The sequence below is a fragment of the Odocoileus virginianus genome, chromosome 8 (genome assembly GCF_023699985.2).
Source record: "Odocoileus virginianus isolate 20LAN1187 ecotype Illinois chromosome 8, Ovbor_1.2, whole genome shotgun sequence".
Classification (NCBI taxonomy): Eukaryota; Metazoa; Chordata; class Mammalia; order Artiodactyla; family Cervidae; genus Odocoileus; species Odocoileus virginianus.
In genome coordinates, this window is record NC_069681.1 from 73,864,308 (window position 1) to 73,883,505 (window position 19,198).

The 19,198-nt window shown below is 39.8% G+C and overlaps 1 protein-coding gene across 1 annotated transcript in view; it reads right to left on the reverse strand.

Moving 5' to 3' along the window:
- LNX2 (ligand of numb-protein X 2) overlaps positions 1–19,198 on the reverse strand; it is an 89,698-nt gene that overhangs the window by 14,156 nt on the left and 56,344 nt on the right. Inside the window, exons 4-8 of the mRNA XM_020911101.2 lie at positions 18,071–18,270; positions 14,093–14,461; positions 11,758–11,898; positions 7,281–7,458; positions 1,798–2,029 (exon numbers count right to left, since the gene is read on the reverse strand). Of these exons, the coding sequence (XP_020766760.1) occupies positions 1,798–2,029; positions 7,281–7,458; positions 11,758–11,898; positions 14,093–14,461; positions 18,071–18,270 (1,120 nt within the window). The remainder of the gene's footprint in view (positions 1–1,797; positions 2,030–7,280; positions 7,459–11,757; positions 11,899–14,092; positions 14,462–18,070; positions 18,271–19,198) is intronic.

The window sequence follows — 19,198 nt, forward strand, 5'->3', positions numbered from 1 at the left end:
TGAATGTTTATAATCAGTTAGGTTCCTTCTCAGGGCCAACACCTCACAACTTAGATGGCATGTCTGTAGGAATTGAAAAGCAAGCATTTATAGCTATGTTGACTTTTTAATGGGAGGAAAGATCACTTTTGATGCTTGGAATAAACCTATGAAGCAGTTAATCATATTTGTTGTAAAAAAAAAATCTCTCTCCACAAGAGCCCTATAGGTCCCTGTAACAGTAATTCTATTACAACCTGGGCCTTCTTTTTTTTCCCCTTCTTATCCTTTTAACCAAGAGAACAAGTTAGCAAATTAATTAACAAAGTAAATTTAATAATGTTCTTGCTTTTTTCTGTTATTCTTTTTTTTTCCTTGTTATTCTTTATGTGAAAATACTTTATAAACCATACAGCACCATATAAATGCTAACTATTAGTAATTTATTCCAAATGAAGCCAGATGCCTCAGAAACTGGTACATTCTTACTACTTAAAGAATCGATCATTTTCACACTGGGTTAAAAGAATGTTCTGTCATAGTTCAGTTTCAGTATTCTCCACAGTAAGAACCTAAATTGAGCTGGAAACAAAGATGATAATGTAATGGGCATCCTCCCTACCTCAGTACCAAACCCACACAGCCATGGTCTGGAGGTCCCAAACGTCTCATGACCAGATACTAACCAGCTGCAGAATGTCTTGGCTGGTCAGCTGGTCAAAAGCCGTGACCTCTTTCTAACAGGGGTTAAGAGCACATACTCATGAACATCAGTGATTTGGCTTACAGGCTATGTCCAATAAAAACTCAGTTTTACATTCCTTTTAAGGAAGACTTAAAAGGATTAAGAAAGGGCTTTTAGAATAGCTCTGGGACAGGAAGACACTTTGGCCTGGTTTTCCCAGTGGAGAATACACCTAGTCCCAGCATGTGTCAGAGTGAAGGTAAAGGACAGTCTTCTGAGCAAGGAGAATGAATGCCTACTCTCAAGGCGGCCCACATGGGAGCCTCTAGTAGCACGTGTCAGTACCTCCCAGCATGTGTCAGAGTGAAGGCTGGTAAAGGACAGTCTTCTAAGCAGGAGACTGAACGCCCACTCTCACAGCAGCCCATGTGGGAGCCTCTAGTAGGGGTCATTTTTATAAAAGCATATGTAAATCTCCTCAGCTTAGTTCTTATTGTTAAATTTACCCTTTTGACTGTAATAACCTAAGAAAAACTGGGGGCTTCCCAAGTGGCTCAGTGGTAAAGAATCTGCCTACCAATGCAGGAGACATGGGTTTGTTGCCAGGGTTGAGAAGTTCCCCTGGAGAAGGAAATAGCAACCCACTCCATTATTCTTGCCTGGGAAATCCCATGGACAGAGGAGCCTGGTCTACAGCCCATGGGGTCACAAAGTGTCAGACACGACTTAGCAACTGAACACCAGCACAAAGAAAAACTGACCTGATTTGAAGTTGTTGTTGTTGCTGCTGCTGCTGCTAAGTTGCTTCGGTCACGTCTGATTCTGTACAGCCCCATAGGCGGCAGCCCACCAGGCTCCTCCATCCCTGGGAAATACTGGAGTGGGTTGCCATTTCCTTCTCCAATGCATGCATGCATGGTAAGTCGCTTCAGTCGAGTTCGACTCTGTGAGACCCCATAGACGGCAGCCCACCAGGCTCCTCTGTCCACAGTATTCTCTAGGCAAGAATACTGGAGTGGGTTGTTACTTTTATCTAACTAAAGTCTCTTTCCTTCCTCATCAACTTGCTGTGCTATACCCTGATAAAGACTATAATGACAATTTCCCATAAAACAACAGAAAAGCCTCAGTACCTGGGCAGCCCGAGCCACATGACCCACGACGGGGACCAGCTGGCGTCGTACTCGTTCTCGCTGACAGCGCTGGGTGGCTCGTCTGGGCCCTGGGCAGCCTCTTCCACCACCTGCACCTCCAGCGCTTTCAGGGCCACTGTGGGGGATGTGGCACTGGCCTTCAGCATAGCCACAGCCTCACTGTGGCTTAAATTGGTCAAATCAATGCCATTGATGTTCAACAAGATGTCACCTGTTCAAATGAAGAAACAAGGAAAATGAGTTACCAAGTGGTTACTTCCCTATGAATCCTGTTATCTGTAAACTAATCAATAAAGGTTAGGTCCAAAAACTCCAATGAGATAAGAAACCATTTTTCTCTTCTTTATAATTCTAGAATACTGAGGGAAAATCCAGTTCACAGAGAACACTCCCAAACAATTCAAAAAATTTTTAAAAATGTAGTAATATACAGGAAAAGTTGTGGCTGTGGGATTCAATTGGGTTCACATTGTTAGCACTGGTGTAGCAGTGGACAGGCCCTGGACATTGTCATTTCTCTATCTATAGTTCCTTCCAATTAAGAAAATGATTTGATCTTTTGCCCTTAGAAATGGATTTTTAACACATTCTAGTTTATATTTATACAGTTTTATACATCTAGACAGCTATACATAGCTCATGCAGTGCAAACTTATCAGAGTGTGTAGAGAGGGTACCCTTGGGCCAACACAAACAAAATTCATGATTTAAACATGTCCTGCTTGAGGAAGAAAAATAGTGTCTGTTGCTATGCTGAGTCATATAATGAAAAAGAGCAATGCAGCTTATATAAAAGGTTAGGAAGGAAAGGATTAGTTTTATAAGAAGCACAAACATTTGTACTAAGAAATTCCACAGAAATCCTCTCTCAATTCATCATTTCTCAGATTATTAAAGCAAAACATTCTCTTTGTAGAAAAATTAAAGATATATATAAACAAATAAAATTACCTCAAATTCCACAACAGAGTAACTTTAAAAAAACAGCCTTATAAAGATATAATTAATATACCATTCAATTAAAATCTGTAATTTTATGGTTTTATAGTCAGAGATGTACAACCATCACATTCATTTTTAGAACATTTTTATTATCACTTCCAAAAACCCGTACCACTAGTCTTAAACAACTACTAATCTATTTTCTATCTCTAAAGATAGATATATAGACATATAGATATAATTTGGATATTTCATATATATGGAATCATGTGGTCTTTTGTGACTGGCTTCTTTTACTTAGCATATTTCCAAGATTCATTTCTACTGTACAACAGAATGTGGGAATATATCATTCTTTCTTATGGCCAATTAATATTCCATCGTATGGATGAATCACATTCTCTTAATCCATTCACCAGTAAATGGACATTTGGGATGTTTTTACTGTTTGGCTATTATGGAAAGTACTGCTATAAACCTTCACGTACAAGTTTTTTGTGAACGTACGTTTTCATTTCTCTAGAAGTGGAATTGCTGGGTCATATGACAACTGTTTAACTTTTTAAAGAACTGCTAAACTGTTTTACAAAACAATCATACCATTCTGTATTCTTGCTGGCAAATTATAAGTCAGTTTCTTTACATCCTTGCCAATGTTTGTTATTGTCTTTTTAAACTATATTCATCCAAGTGATGAATTTGTTTCTCTAATAACCAGCGTCACTGAGCATCTTTTCAAGTGATTATTTGGCCATTTGTGTATCTTCTTGGGAGTAATGACTATTCAGATCCTTTACCCATTTTAATATTGGTTTATCTCTTATTATTGAGTTATAAGGGTTCTATAAGTACTCTAGATACAAGCCTTTCATCAGATACATGATTTACAGATATTTTCTCCTATTCTGTGGGCTGTTTTTTCACTTTAATGATGTACTCTTTGCAGCAGAAAAATCTGTGATTTTTATAAAGTCCAGTTTACTGTTTTAGATTTTTAGTTGATTTACAATGTCATGTTACTTTCAGGTGTACAGCAGTGATTCAGTTTTATATATTTACACAAATACATAGATCTTGAGCATCTTTTCACATGCCTTTTGACCATCTAATGTCTTCTTTGGAGAAATATCTGTTTAGATCGTCTTTTTATTTTTATTTTTTGTTTTTGATATCCTAGCCATTTGTATATTTTGGATTAACCCCTTGTTGGCTGCATCATTTGCAAATATTTCCTCCCATCCTGTAGGTAGTCTTTCTGTTTTGTTTATGGTTTCCTTTGCTGTGCAAATCTTTTAATTAGATCTCAATTGTTTATTTTTGTTTTTATTACCATTAATGTAAGAGACAGATCCAGACATTGCTTCAGTTTTCATCAGTGTTCTGCCTATGTTTTCCTCTAGGAGTTTTATAGTAAGTATCCAGTCTCACATTTTAGTCTTTAACTCATTTTGAGATTATTTCTATATATGGTGTTAGAGAATGTTCTCATTTCATTCTTTTACATGTAGCTGTCCAGTTTTCCAAGCACCATTTACTGATGAGACTGAGTCTTTTCTCCAGTGTATATTTTTCCCTCCCTTGTAACTGACTATAGATATGTAATTAATTGCCTATAGCATTTATTTCTGGGCTGTCCTGTTTCATTGATCTGTATTTCTCTTCTGTGCCAGTGTCATACTGTTTTGATTACGGTACCTTTGTAGTATAGTCTGAGGTCAGGGAGCCTGATTCCTCCAGCTCTGCTTTTCTTTCTCAAGATAGCTTTAGCTATTCCAGATATTTTGTGTTTCCAAATTTTTAGTTTTTTGTTCTAGTTCTGTGAAAAATGCCATTGGTAATCTGATAGGAATTGCAATGAATCTGCAGACTGCCTTGGGTAGTGTATTTATTTTGACAATATTGATTCTTCCACTTAAAGAACATGGTATCCATCTCTCCATCTGTCTCATCTTTTATTTCTGTCATCAGCATCTTAAGGCTTTCAGAGTACAGGTTTTTTGTCTTCTTGAATAGTGAAAGTGTTATTCACTCAGTTGTGTCCAACTCTCCGTGATCCTACAGACTGTAGCCTGCCAGTCTTCTCTGTCCATGGGATTTCCCAAGCAAGAATACTGGAGTGGGTTGCCATTTCCTTCTCCAGGGGATCTTTCCAACCCAGGGATTGAACCCTCGCCTCCTGCATTGCAGGCAGATTCTTTACTGTCTGAGCCACCAGGGAAACTCCTTAGGTAGGTTTATTCTTGGGTATTTTATTCTTTTTGATGTGATGGTAAATGGGATTGTTCTCTTTTTTTGTCTTTGATTGTTAGTGTATAGAATTGCAACAGATTTCTATGCACTAATTTTGTATCCTGCTACTTTACAGAATTCACTGAAAACTACTCCAGTAGTTTTCTGGTAGCATTTTTAGGACTTTCTAAATATTAATATGTCATCTGCAAAGAATGACAGTTTTACTTCTTTTCCAATTTAGAGTTCTCTCAGACTGTTGTAGCTTGGACTTTCAAAGCTATATTCAATAAAAATGGTAAGAGTAGACAATGTTTTCTTGTTCCAAATTTTAGACAGAATGCTTTTCACCACTGAATCTGTTAGCTGTGGGTCTGTCACATATGGTCTTTATTATGTTGAGGTAGGTTTCCTCTATGCTTATTTTCTGGAAAGTTTTTTTTTTTTTTTTAATCATAAATGGATGTTGTATTTTGTCAAAAGCTTGTTCTACATTTACTGAGATGATCATATGGTTTTTATCCTTCAATTTGTTAATGTGTATCACCCTGATTGATTTGTGGATATTGAAAAATCCTTGTACCCCTGGGATAAATCCCACTTGATCATGGTATATGATCCTTTAAATGTACTGTTGGTTTCAGTTTGCTAGTATTTTGTTGAGGACTTTTGAACCTATGTTCATTAGTGATACTGGCCTGTAATTTTCACTTTTTTGTGGTATTTTTGTCTGATTTTGGTATCAGGGTGACAGTGGCTACATAGAATAAGTTTGGGAGTGTTTCTTCCTCTGCAATTTTTTGTAATAATTTCTGAAGAACAGGTGCTAACTCTTGTCTAAATGTTTGACAGAATTCTCCTATGAAGTCACTTGTAATAGACTTTTATTTATTGGGAGCTTTTTTATGACATTCAATTTCAGTACCTGTAATCAGTCTGTTCATATTTTCTATATCATCCTGGTTCAGTCTTAGGAAATTGTACTTCTCTTAAGAATTTGTCCATTTCTCGTAGGTGTCCATCTTATTGGCATATAGTTGCTAGTGTAGTCTCTACAATCCTTTGTATTTGTATATCTGTGGTGTTGGTTGTTAACTTCTTTCTCATTTCTAATTTTACTGATTTAGGCCCTCTCCATTTTTTCCTGATGAGCCTAGCAAAAAGTTTATCAATTTTGTTCAAAGAACAAGCTTTTAGTTTCACTAATCTTTTCTATTGTTTTTGTTTTTACTGCTTGTGTTTTTGGTGTCGTATCTAAGATAACAATTGATTAATCTATCGCCTAATCAAAGCCGTGAGGATTTACACTTGGTTTTCTTCTAAAAGTTTTAGCTCTTACATTTAGGTGTTGGATCAGTTAATTTTTGTACATGGTGTAAGGTAGAGTTCCAACTTCACTTCTGGAAAATAGCTTTTAAGACTCACTTTTCCATATGAAACAGACCAAATATATTGAGAATGCTATTTTTACAACTACCACCCCCCATACAAATTATATAGTATTGCCTGTTGTTTAGTTGTTAAGTCATGTTGAAATTTTGTGACCCCATGGACTATAGGCTCCTTCTGTCTATGGGATTTCCCAGGCAAGAATATTGGAGTGGGTTGTCATTTCCTTCTCTAGTAGTATTGAGGGGGGTTGTGAAATTGTGACTGAATTACTCCCTAAAACCACTACCTTTTTATTAAGTTTATCTTCTGCTCCACCTCTTCTGTGAGCTTCCTCCCACTCAGACACTTTAATAATCAGGAAGTGTATTTCTGCTGGCAGTAAGTAAAATCAAGAGAGATGATCTTTCCAAGTATCTATTCTGCCATAATGCCGGGAACATTAACCTCTTAGAGGATCTTTTTCAACATAAAGTAACCCAACAGATTGAGTAACTGTTAGAAAGTAAAAGAACCATTATTAAGCTCCAGGGATTTCGCTTTACATTAGGAATTTTTCTAACCTTATAGAGGCTTTATGCTTCCATATGTAAAGCAGTGGTCCCCAACTTTTCTGGCACCAGGGACCAGTTTCATGCAAGACAGTTTTTCCGCTGGGGTTGGGGGCAGGGGATGGTTTGGGATGATTCAAGCACATTACATTTATTATGCACTTTATTTCTATTATTACATCAGTTCCATCTCAGATCATCAGGCATTAGATCCCAGAGGCCAGGGATTCTTGATGCAAGGGCTATTTTAAGACACTATGCTTAATAGGAAACTCTGTTAGATATTCTTTATTCGTGAGAACGCGAGCTGAATTTGAGAGATGTGGTGAAACTGTCCAAGCCCCAGCTTACCTCTCTTGATTCTGCCGTCACGCGCGAGGCAGCCATGAGGGGGCACGCTGGTCACGAAGATGGGCAGCTCCCCACTCTTACTTCCTCGGCCCCCAGCTACTGTCATCCCAAGGGACTCGTGTGGCTCTTTCTTTACAGTGATGTGTTTTTCTTGGCATGTAACACACTGGGCAAGATCCTAAATGTGAGAAGAAAAACTTATTGGATAATGAATAATATATACAGGCGAGGTAAAGACAGCTGGAGTAAAAACTTACGTGGCAACTATAAAGGCATTTTTTAAAAATCACTATAAAATTGAAAGCAATACACAGTTCTTCACAGGCACACAATGGCAAACTCTGGCAAACTCACATGACTGTACATGGGACTGAAACACTCAGGGCTGCTGACGCAGGCAAGTCCAAGTAAAACAAGCTCATCATTTGTATATAGTTACCATGAGCTCCCAGGTTGGATCAATCTACAGAAGTAAATAATGCACTTGAATTTTAAGATCCTGAAAAGAAGCCAATTAATTTTACTTCATTTTTCTCTTATATTCTTTGAGGGAAAAGTTGACAGTGGTATTAAAGTGTGGATTTTCCTAACTACCAAAAACAAAAAAGCTAGATACTTATCTTCTGATTCTGACTAACAAAGGTTATCAGAGCACTCAAGTCATGAAGCAGATGCAAATCTACCTTCAAACCTTTTATGAAAAGCTAAAAGGATATAAAATAATTGAATTTTTAATGACAGGGAAATAAATCCCCAACGAACTATATTCTCAGGGAAAAACTATTTTTATTGACATCTGTTACTGTTACTTATTACTGAGATACTCTTGATAACCAGTTTTCTTTTGAAAATAGAATTCAATAAAATCAAGGTACATATATGTAATAGGAATATTAAAACAATATTGAAGGCTTACTATGTGCAAAGCTCATGGCTTTATATGCATTATTTTTTAAGTTTGTTTTTGGCTGTGCTAGGTCTTCACTGCTACACAGGCTTTTCTTTAGTTGTGGCAAGTGGGGGCCACTCTTCATTGAGGTGCAGGAGCTTCTCACTGTGGTGGCTTCTCTTGTTGCAGAACACAGGCCCAACAGTCATGGTGCATGGGCTTACTGGCACATGGGATCTTCTCGGATCAGGGATCAAACCCGTGTCTCCTGCATTAGCAGGTGGATTCTTTACCACTGAGCCACCAGGGAAGCACTATATACATTATTTAATCTTCACTGTGGTCTTCAAAGTAAGTAGTACTATTGGCTCTCCCCTTATATGGATGAGGAAACAGCTCAGCTCTTGTAACTTGTCCCAAATCATACAGTTCTTTAAGTCCCTGCATAGGGATTTGAGCAGATGCAAACATATGAATATGTGCACATAATATGATGCACTCCGTATACATATGTTTGTGCACACCCACACCACACCACTACTATCCCACAGGGAAAGCTAACGTCAGAAGGTTTCCAACATTTATCAACTATGATAAAATGCAGGTAAGAATTAACATTAACAATACCAACAATAGAAATATGGGTTTATGGTTACAGAATTGTAGCATTCCTTTAATGACATAATTTGAAAACACTGACATGTACCTAACTGTTAATCCAGCCCCTGAAATTGCAGGCCCATCTCCCTTTCTCTGATCCTAGAACACATATAACTCTTGAAATTTTATTTAAGGGAGCTACTTGCAAGAACTGCCTAGCACTCCTAGAAAATGTTATGACCTAGTAGAAAACTTAGAAATGTCTTAAGGCAGTGGCCTGTTTAAAGGTATGAAATCTATCTTCGTATCCTTCAAAAATGGACAAAACCCATTTGTCTTTATTAAGACAACTCATGTAAATTCAGTAGTCTTGAGTATATTTACAAGCAATTTTGGCTTTCAGGTATTTAATCAATTAAAGATGGTTATTTTATTGTCTAGAGGGCTCAGATATACGATTTCTCCTTGGGAATGGAACCAAACCAAACTTTAAAGATTATACTCAGTATACTTCAATTAAAGTACTAAATCATACAAATGTTTATCTAAGCAGCTACTTAGAGGCCTAGTAGCCGGCTCATGTATGCCATGATTTTTACAATGATTATAATCATCTGAACAGGGTTTTTTGGGTGAATTTGTGTTTATTTTCCTTAGGAGACCCTTTTTCCAAATCAGGATTTTATATAACAAATGCAGTGTTTTAGTAGTAAATAGCTAACACTTAAAAGTACATTTCATGTGGTTGTTCTAACCAATTAGATTTGCAGAGTACACAGTAATGCTAAACTTATTCTATTTAAAATGTTGTCATGTAAGTTCAGTTCAGTTGCTCAGTCGTGTCTGACTCTGCGACCCCATGGACCACAGCACACCAGGCCTCCCTGTCCATCACCAACTCTCGGAGTTTACTCAAACTCTTGTCCATTGAGTTGGTGATACCAACCAACCATCTCATCCTCTGTCGTCCCCTTCTCCTCCCGCCTTCAATTTTTCTCAGCATCAGAGTCTTTTCAAATGCATCAGTCAATTGTCATATAAAATAAAGACAACAAGAGTTAGTAGAGTTAAGAGAAAAAATTTCTGCCCCAAATAAAATAAGCAGAGTTTTCTATATGAGTGTTGGAATGACCAAGTACAGTTTTTTAAAAGTGTCTTAAAATTATGTACAGACCCTCATATCTCAAATTACCATAAAATTCAATGAAGTAAAAATCAAAAATAGAGAGAGGGCGCTGCGATGAGAAGCCTGTGCTTCACGTGGTGCAGCTAGAGAAAGCCCATGTGCCACAGTGAAGACTCGGCACAGCCATGCAATTCTTCTTTTTTTAAAGGAATCTGTCAGAAAGAATTTATTTGAAGGCAGGCATTTATACATATGTTCATTGCAACATAATTTTTAATTGTGAAAATTAAACTAATATGTAAAATGAAATATCTTAAATGAGCCATCAATATAATGCGAACATGTAAGAACACTGATAATCATACTTTCAAAGAGTTTTTATTAAAATGAGAATCTATTAATTAAATATGTTAAGTTTCAAAAGTAGAATATGGTGTGGGAGGGAAGTTTAAGAGGGAGGGGGAATTTGTGTCCTTATTGCGGATTCATGTTGTTGTATCGCAGAAACCAGCACAAAATTGTAAAGAAATTATCTTCTGATTAAAAATAAATTAAAAAAGTAGAATATACAAGTATACAGATATATAAATATACTGTATATAATAAAAACTAGGAAGCATATCTAATCCAATTAATCTAATTAATCCAATCTAATTGGTTCTCAAAATTGGTATACCTCAGATTCATCTAGGGAATATAAAAAAAAAAAATCAAAAATAGATTCAGTAATCTGTTTTTCCCTTATGATTCTTTAAGTTTAGTTCAGTTGCTCAGTCGTGTCCGACTCTAGGAATATATATTATATGCATAAAGCAAGGACGAGCTGTATGAAACAACTATTTGAAATTTCTATTCAAAACAGTAAGTCCTTTTTCATGATCATCATCACAAAGGTGAAATTACAGGTTTCCTTCATATACTTCAATTTCAGTTCCGAAATGAGAACGAGTCTGTGGGTACAATTTCTTACATGTATTAACTAAACCAAAACCAGTGACAAGTCTGTACTTAAGCTAGGAAACCAGATACCCCTGACAGGCCAAAAATACTTCTGCTGTTTAGGGGTGCTTTTCTCAGGGTCCCTGTGACATTCCAAAGGTAAGTATTCTCTCAAATACTGTCCTACACTAAGAAGTCATTTGAGCACACAGGGAACTTCCTGTGGTTTTAAGCAGACCAACAGACATTTTTGTTTAGTAAGGAAATTTAATTTTACTTAAAGAGATTGACTGTGGAAGCTCATTTAGCAAGAAGGAACTATAAACCCTCTTTAAATTTCTGCAACTTAAGTGAGACAGTATCAAAATTCTAAGCACAAGTAAAAGACCTTGATATAAGTTACAAAACCAGTGAAATACTGAAGAAGCAGGAATAAAACATACAAGAATTTTAAAAGATTTAGGGCAGTCTTCCTATTCTAGAAGATAAAAACATATGCTATACATGTAGCTGTTGAAATTTATGAGTTATGTGTTTAATATTCACATGTCTGTTTTAGGCAAACTACCTACAATTGCTAAGTACAGGCTGTCAATCATTGTCTTCATTATGCCTTTTCAATTATATAAACTTTACATTTAAATGAGCAAGTTAAGTCCCACTTTCAAACAGAACTAAACAAACCAAAGACTTTTCTGGACAAATACTTCTCATTAATCACCTGGCAGGAGACCTTCCCCACCAAGAAACTACTGACTGAGGGACTGAGACAGGCACTCTCCAAGGTGGCAGGATGTGCACACTGCACAAATACTTCTGTGCATCTTCTCCAGGAGTGAACAGCCCTCATTAAAGTCTCACTAGCTTGTAATGACTTATCCTTGGAGGGTGGATGAATTCAGAACCATGAGCAGGCGCCTCACCTTATGCGAGCTGGGTCTGTTGTAAGGTAGCGTCTGTGCGTGGTGCTGGCTGCTGCTCTGAGTTCCTGCCTCTCGGACGGTGCTTCCAGGCTGGGGTTTCCCTGGTCTGGCAATTGTTAAACTCACCCTCTCCCCACTGGCCTGGAGGAAACACAAACACAGCTGCCAGTCATTAATGATGTTTCTCATTTCACAGAGCACAGGTAATTCCCATCACTGCGTCAGTGCCTTGCCTGGGGTGGCTGCAAGTGCCTGGTGGTAGGAGGAAGGGAGCTGGTCTTGTGAGCTTGTGGTTCAAGGTGTCTGCTGCTGAAATACACACACAGCTCTTGGACAGACCCTTCCCAGACCCCCCTCCTCAACAACCCAGGCAGAGCAGTCCACCTCCCCAAGGAGGTGTTCTTCTTCCCCAGGACTTCTTGAAGGGTAACTTTCTTTTAAAATGAAAACAAAACATGTAAGTCTGTCAACAGGAGATGACTGAATCAATCAGCTGGTAAAGATCAGGACATGGTTCTACACTTACTTTAGTGGTTAAGACATTCACAACATACTGCAGACACAAAGCTGCAAATTCAGACCTTACAAGGTAAGTGCATGTGTAAGTGTTGTATAAATGTGTGCCTATTTGTGGACATATACACTCAGGAGTTTGTAAGGATGTTCCCCAAACAATGTTGACATTGCTTGCAGTGTTTAGTGCAAATTCAATTTTAATATATTTTCAATATTTTATCTTCGGTATTTTATTTCCATTTTAGACACAGAATCTGTTATTTTTACAATCTTCAATAAGATTATTGAAAGTGAAAGTTGCTCAGTCGTATCTGACTCTTTGTGACCACATGAACTGTAGTCTGCCAGGCTCCTCTGTCCATGGAACTCTCCAGGCCAGAATACTGGAGTGGGTAGCCATTCCCTTCTCCAGGGGATCTTGCCAACCCAGGGATCAAACCCATTAATTTTTCTTGAAAAGAAACTTAAATTGAGCAACTTGAGTTTTCTATGCTTTGGGGGAAAAAAATCACAGCACAAAATATGATGAAACGATTTAACTATTTGAATTATAAAAATCCAAATAAATGTATTACCGCTGAAAAACTTTAAGTGTGTTTTCTACCTGTGTAACTATACCTTCCACATTTTGGTTAGAAATTTAGAACACTGCTTGAGACACAGTCAGTCAATATATATTGCTCTCTTCCTGGCTATCTTACTGAACTGACCTCTCACTTCAAAAAGCCCATCCAACTCACTCATTTCCTTTAACAAATCCCCAAACCGGGTTAACTTTCTTTCCCACTCCCCCTGCCCCACAAGATCAACTGTTCTCAGCAGTGCAGCAGCTGATGCAACTCACAGGTAAAGCCCTTGGTGCCCTGAGTGCTGCCTCTGATGTGAGGGAATGTCAAGCTATTCGATTTCTTTAAGCTTGAAGTCTATGAAATAAGACCAATGCCTGAACCTCCTCTCAGTGTAGTATGGCTGTGAGCACGTTCCCTGAAGGCTACATTTAACCAAAAAGCGGAAAAAAAAAGGGGGGGAGTAGGTTAAAGGGGGAGTGAAACCTGGATTTTCTTAGTCTTAAAACCTCATTGTTATTTGATTCTATGTACGTATACATATTTCGTGACTATCAACCTACCTTAATTTCAGATATTCAGTTAGCGAATGCTTGGTTTCCACTGCAACATGTGTTGTGCCTGCTTAAAAAAACCCATTTTGCTTTACCTTCCTGTAAGGCTGTGGGACCCCCCCTTCCCCCCAACTCCCCCCTTAGAGGCCATGGCATCCTAGAACCTAAAGATCTTCTCTGGTTTTTAACTCATCTGTTTTGTGCTGTTACCGAAAACACATTTCTTTTCTCTAATGACAACCTACTTCCAGAGAATATTATGTGTTTGAAATGCTCTGGATTCTTTTTTTTTTTTAAGGCACTATAGAGATACTCTGAATAGTAAGTTACCTTCCTCTATTTTTATGGACTGTGAAGTGCAGGGGAGTAGAGAGACTAGGTGAGCCGCACCCTCACTGACCACAGCTCCCGTGGGGTCTCGATGCTCCCTGGTGAAGTGTGGACACCACCACCGGCCACGTGACACCAGAGGACCTTTAGAAACAGCCCGCCTGGAAGGTCACAGGAGGGGTGCAGCTCAGCTGGGGTGAGGCTAGACTAGCATGGATTAAACAGTGTGGAAGAATTTAGGAGGCTGTGCTCAACAGTGAGGTGACGTTGCACCACCCCCGGGCTGATTGCAGTGTTACTCGCCGGTGAGAACTTGCACTGAGCTCCGCCGGGGACTGGGCATGCACAGTGGGCGTGGGTGGGGCTCACCTGGATGATCTGGGCGGCCAGCTCAGGCGTCCCGTGCTTCAGGTCGTGGCCGTTGATGGCCAGCACCCGGTCGTTGCTGCTCAGCCGGCCGTCCTGGGCCGCCAGCCCCCCTTCCAACAGGTCAAGGATGAAGACGCCCGGTTCATCAGTTCTGCGCACGAGTTTGATGCCTAGCTGCTCAGCAGAGTCCCGCTTGTGCAGCACCACCGGGAAGACCTCCTCCCGGGGCGAGCCGCCCTCAGGGTGGCCGTGCGCACGGCTGCCAAAGCGCCTCTCTCGAAGCACGGTGAGTTGCAGCGTGCTGCAGGGCTGTGACAGCACGGCCCGGGCATAGTTGTGTGACACGCTGCTGATGTTGTAGTTGTTGACCTGGAAAGAAAGCACCAGGATGACTCTTACTTTCCCAAGTTGTGGAAATGTTTAACATTTCTAAAGGAGACCAACCTTGTGGAAAACATACACAGTCATTATTTACAAAGAACACTTTACAAAGACATTCTAAAAGACAGACTTTCTAAAATTAACTTAAAATGAAGAGCAGCAAGTAGAGATTGGTAGTGCAGATCACAGCCTTTAGTGATAGCTGGATAACCTGTGGTGGATTTCAGAGCTTGTGTGAGTGTCTCACTTGTAAAATGTGTTTACCATTATCCACTCCACCGAGTCAGGATGAGCCTAGTTAGTCAACATCAGGTACGGCAAGGGGTGATGAAAGACTAGCTCTAATGGAACAGAAAGGGAAGGTCTATTGGATTACAAGTTTGATTAGTCAAATGAAATCCACTTAAGTTAGAGAAAATAAACTTAAGGAAACTGGCTCAATCCAAATATATCTTATTTCAGATGAGTGACTTTTACTTTAAAGCAGATAATCATAATTTCACTCTAATTCTTTGGCTCACAAGTATAACGTATCTAACAAATACAGGCATAATTTAGTACTCACAGAACACTTATTAAACTTCGTAACTCTGAAATAAGTACAGTGACTGATCTTTGGACATGTGACATCACTAAGAAAATACACCCAGCTGCAGCTGTTTACCCAGTGAGAGGAGATTAGCACAGCTCTTGTATTTTTCACAGTGAGAGCTGCTCCCGACCCAATGGACAGTAAGGGGGACAGGCTCTGAACAGCAGTGACAGGCTCTGGCTGAGGTAGGTGTGATCACCTGAACTCCTTACATTTTTTTCATGTTAATCTACGTGAAGCAAGGCCTCCCCACTTCCTATTAATCTAGGGTTGATAGTTCTGAACACTATTACCTTGAAATTTTGTTGATTTTGGCCTGCTGACATCTTTAAAACTTCAAATTCATAGGTATCATACACAAACTTGCTATTCTCCCAAGTCTGAGACTTCTGTGCATTTGGTAGCCACCAAAGCCCTCAGTAAGAACACTGTATAACACAGGATCAAGTACATAATTAAAGCAGTGTCTAAAAAGACTAGTCGGCCATGGATCCATGAATCAAAAACCATCCTGTCTGTCTATTCAGCTAACAGCCACCTAGCTCTCAGCTCACATTTGTCCTTCTTGCATTCAGATATCACATGACTCTGGCCGAAACCCAGGTGTAGCCATGCAAAAGCATACAGCCTCTTAACTAGCCTTGAGCAGTAGGTGTGGAATATCCTACAAGGGAAAAAGGTTTTCCTTCATGAATGTGTGGTTGCTGGAAAAATGCAGAGAAAGAAGAGACCAAATAAATTATTGTTTCTAGGCTTTGTAAAAGCAGCGCCAGAAGAGTGAGCTCTACCATTTTGGTTAAATGTGCTTTGTACCAGTGTAATCAACACATGGGGCTTCCCTGGTGGCTCAGACAGTAAAGATTCTGCCTGCAGTGCAACAGACCCGGGTTCGATCCCTGGGTTGCGAAGATCCGCTGGAGAAGGTCATGGCAACCCCTCCAGTATTCTTTCTGGAGAACCCCATGGACAGAGGAGCCAGACGGGCTACAGTCCATGTGGTCACAAAGAGTCGGACATAACTGAGGAACTCACACTTTCACTTCACTTCCAATCAACACATGGCTGTAGTTATTTTCCTTCAAAACTGAACATGCCTCAATCATTGATAATAGCTCCAACTGAGAACACTCATTCTTCATAATGCTCTAAAAGTTGTATTATCTTTAATTGTGAAACTGATGTAATTTACCCCAGCAGTATTTTTTTTCTTCCAACTGCTCAAAAGGCTGCATCACAAAAGGCCCTGAAGGGATATGGGTCTCCTCGTCAAAGAGCCTATTTAGCAGAAGAAGGTGTGTGTTTAATGTGGGAAAACCAAAGCCACACCTGTTACTGCAAATAGTTTGCTAAAATAAAAGCACAGGCTTGGAGCTCTTTGCTCTATAAATATACCATCTTCACAACTCTCGGGTATTTTCAAATTGGGCTCCCTGTATTATTTATGTGGTTCATACAAAGATGGAGATAACCAGATAGTAACAAATTCCAAGCAGCCTTCTTTCCCGGTATTCACTTCTGAGTGACCATAAATACTCCACATGTGGGTGAGGGGTGTGGCTTTACTTACTGGCTCCAGCACAACCAGTCATGAGGCCAAGCAGAAGTTAGGGCCCACAGTAGCAGAGATCCTTTTGAATTCATTAATCAGGTTATGTGTTCATACTTTTGTTACCAATTTGAATCATTAAACTGGATTTCAGATGGCTGTTACTAGAGTTATTAGTATTATGCCTCCATAAACAACAGTGCCTTGGAATTTCTACAATGTAAATGTCTATAGCTTTGAGTTAATTTTCAAAAAATATAGTCAATAATTTCAGATAACTGTAATGTTGAGTTATAAGGATTCAGTTATATTACTTAACACAATTCTCTAAAACAGATATTATATATATATTAAAACTATATTAGCAAACAAAGCCTAAAAACCTATTTAACCTCAGTTGTAGTCAAATGCAAATGAAAACATATTTACCTTTAATATTTAGAAAAAGAATACCTAATGCTAGTATATCACTGTTGGCAAAAAAGAAAACAGAAAAACCCATGTACACTTATTAACAGAATGGCTGGCAGTCGGAGAAAATGGGACAAAGAAAAGACACTATATGAGCTGCAGAAAAGGGCAGCTGGGCTCTTTACTTTTCCTGAACCGCCCGTGTGTCAGGATGTGGGGGCAGCCTGTGGACACAGCATCGGGTCTGGGAGTACAGGTGAGGTGCCCACAGGCTTTGCCAGCCTCGTACAGCTAGAGACTAATGTTATAAGGTGAGAGCAACCACAGCTGTGCAGTGAAGAGTGAGCTTACTGGTAAACACCGCACAGTCAAGAAGCTCAGTTTACATAAGCAGGACTGGTGACGCTTCCTGTACCCTGTTTCTTCTCAGTATTTCTAAACAAAACCCTGCTGGAAAGTTCCGTCTGTGTCAGCTGTGCTAAGTGTTTGGGGTCCAAGTGTTACAGTGGGGATAACATACCTGAGGGGCAGCATACACCTAGGGTTGGGGAAATTCCTAGACATTCCAGGTTTACTTCAATAAAGGAGGTGGTTATGCCTGGCAGGATGTTAGAGCGACATCCACTCCATCAGGGTGGCTGCGGTCACACAGAAAAGACAAGTCCACTTACACAGTGCACTGTCCTGACATGCCACATGACGAATGCAGCAGTAAAGGTGGTCAGTGGCTCACATAAAGGAGAAGGGCTAAGCAGAACTGGAAGGATGAAGGTGGACAAGCCAGCACAGTGGGCCAGGCTATAACTTCATCCCACACGGAAGCCTCACTTCCCTCTCCCCTCAGCCCCAAGGCTAAGAAAACACCACCTGCCCCGAGCCAGCTCTTGGGAAAGGGGAGAAATTGCAAACAAAATCTGACATACTTTGCATATAAAAGTAGCAAAACTCACCTACATACAACGCAGGTCCCACAGTACAACAATGTTGTTCTAATCTCATGAGTAAGAACGAGAAAGCGCCAAGTTGACAGAGGAATTAAAACGAGTACCTGAAGAATCTGGTCCCCAGCAAGGAGGCGTCCGTCTTTGGCGATCACCCCATCGCGGTAGACTTCCTGGATGACAATGTTAATCAGTGGCGTTTCGTTGCCACCCACAATACTAATTCCTAGCCGAATGAATGGATTAGACCGGTGGATTTCGATGGTGGTGATTTCACCTTCTGGTAAGCTAAGTGGTTGTGGTGTGGCTGCCGAGTTAAAAGTGAGAGAAAAACAGATGGAAAGAGAAACAACATTTTATATCTTGATTATTTTCAGGCAAAGAAGTCATATTACATTAATAGCTATGCAATACCACTGGATAAGAAAACAGAATGACAAACACTGGATAAGAAAACAGAATGACAAACAATATCTGTGTGTTAAGATTATCTAAACATTTCTCCTCCTAAAGGTGATCAGTAAATTACTGCAACCAGCTACTACCTATCAGATCATGAGGGGTGACACAGAGATCTGAAAGTTGTATTAAAAGAACATCACCTCATCCTAACTGGAGACAGTCTGGAGGGTGGTATGTGTGAAAGTCACTCAGCTGTGTCCGACTCCTTGCGACCCCACGGACTGTATAGTCCATGGAATTCTCCAGCTCAGAATACTGGAGTGAGTAACCTTTCCCTTATCCAGGGAATCTTCCCAACCCAAGGATCAAACCCAGGTCTCCCACATTGCAGGTGGATTCTTTACTAGCTGAGCCACAAGGGAAGCTCAAGAATATTGGAGTGGGTAGCCTATCCCTTCTCCAGCAGATCCTCCCAACCCAGGAATTGAACTGGGGTGTCCTGCATTGCAGGCATATTCTTTATCAATGGAGTTGTGAAGGAAGCCCCTGGAGGGTGAAACAAATGTCAACAATGCACAGCAGTATAAAGAAAAGACAGTTCTGGTATGTGGTCACCACAGGGGTGAGAGGGAAATCACACAGGTCCTGAGAAAGGGAGTGTCTTAAAAAACGATTATGGCTATGGCGGGCAAAATCTGAATTTGTAGGAACTTTTTCAAGAAACGTATATTTAAAAGTAAACACCCAGGGCCAACCACCAAGCTATGCCCAGGAGCAATGACTGTAGGCTTTCCTAGAGGGCAGGAGTCGTGGGGGCCACCAGAGCACCGAAG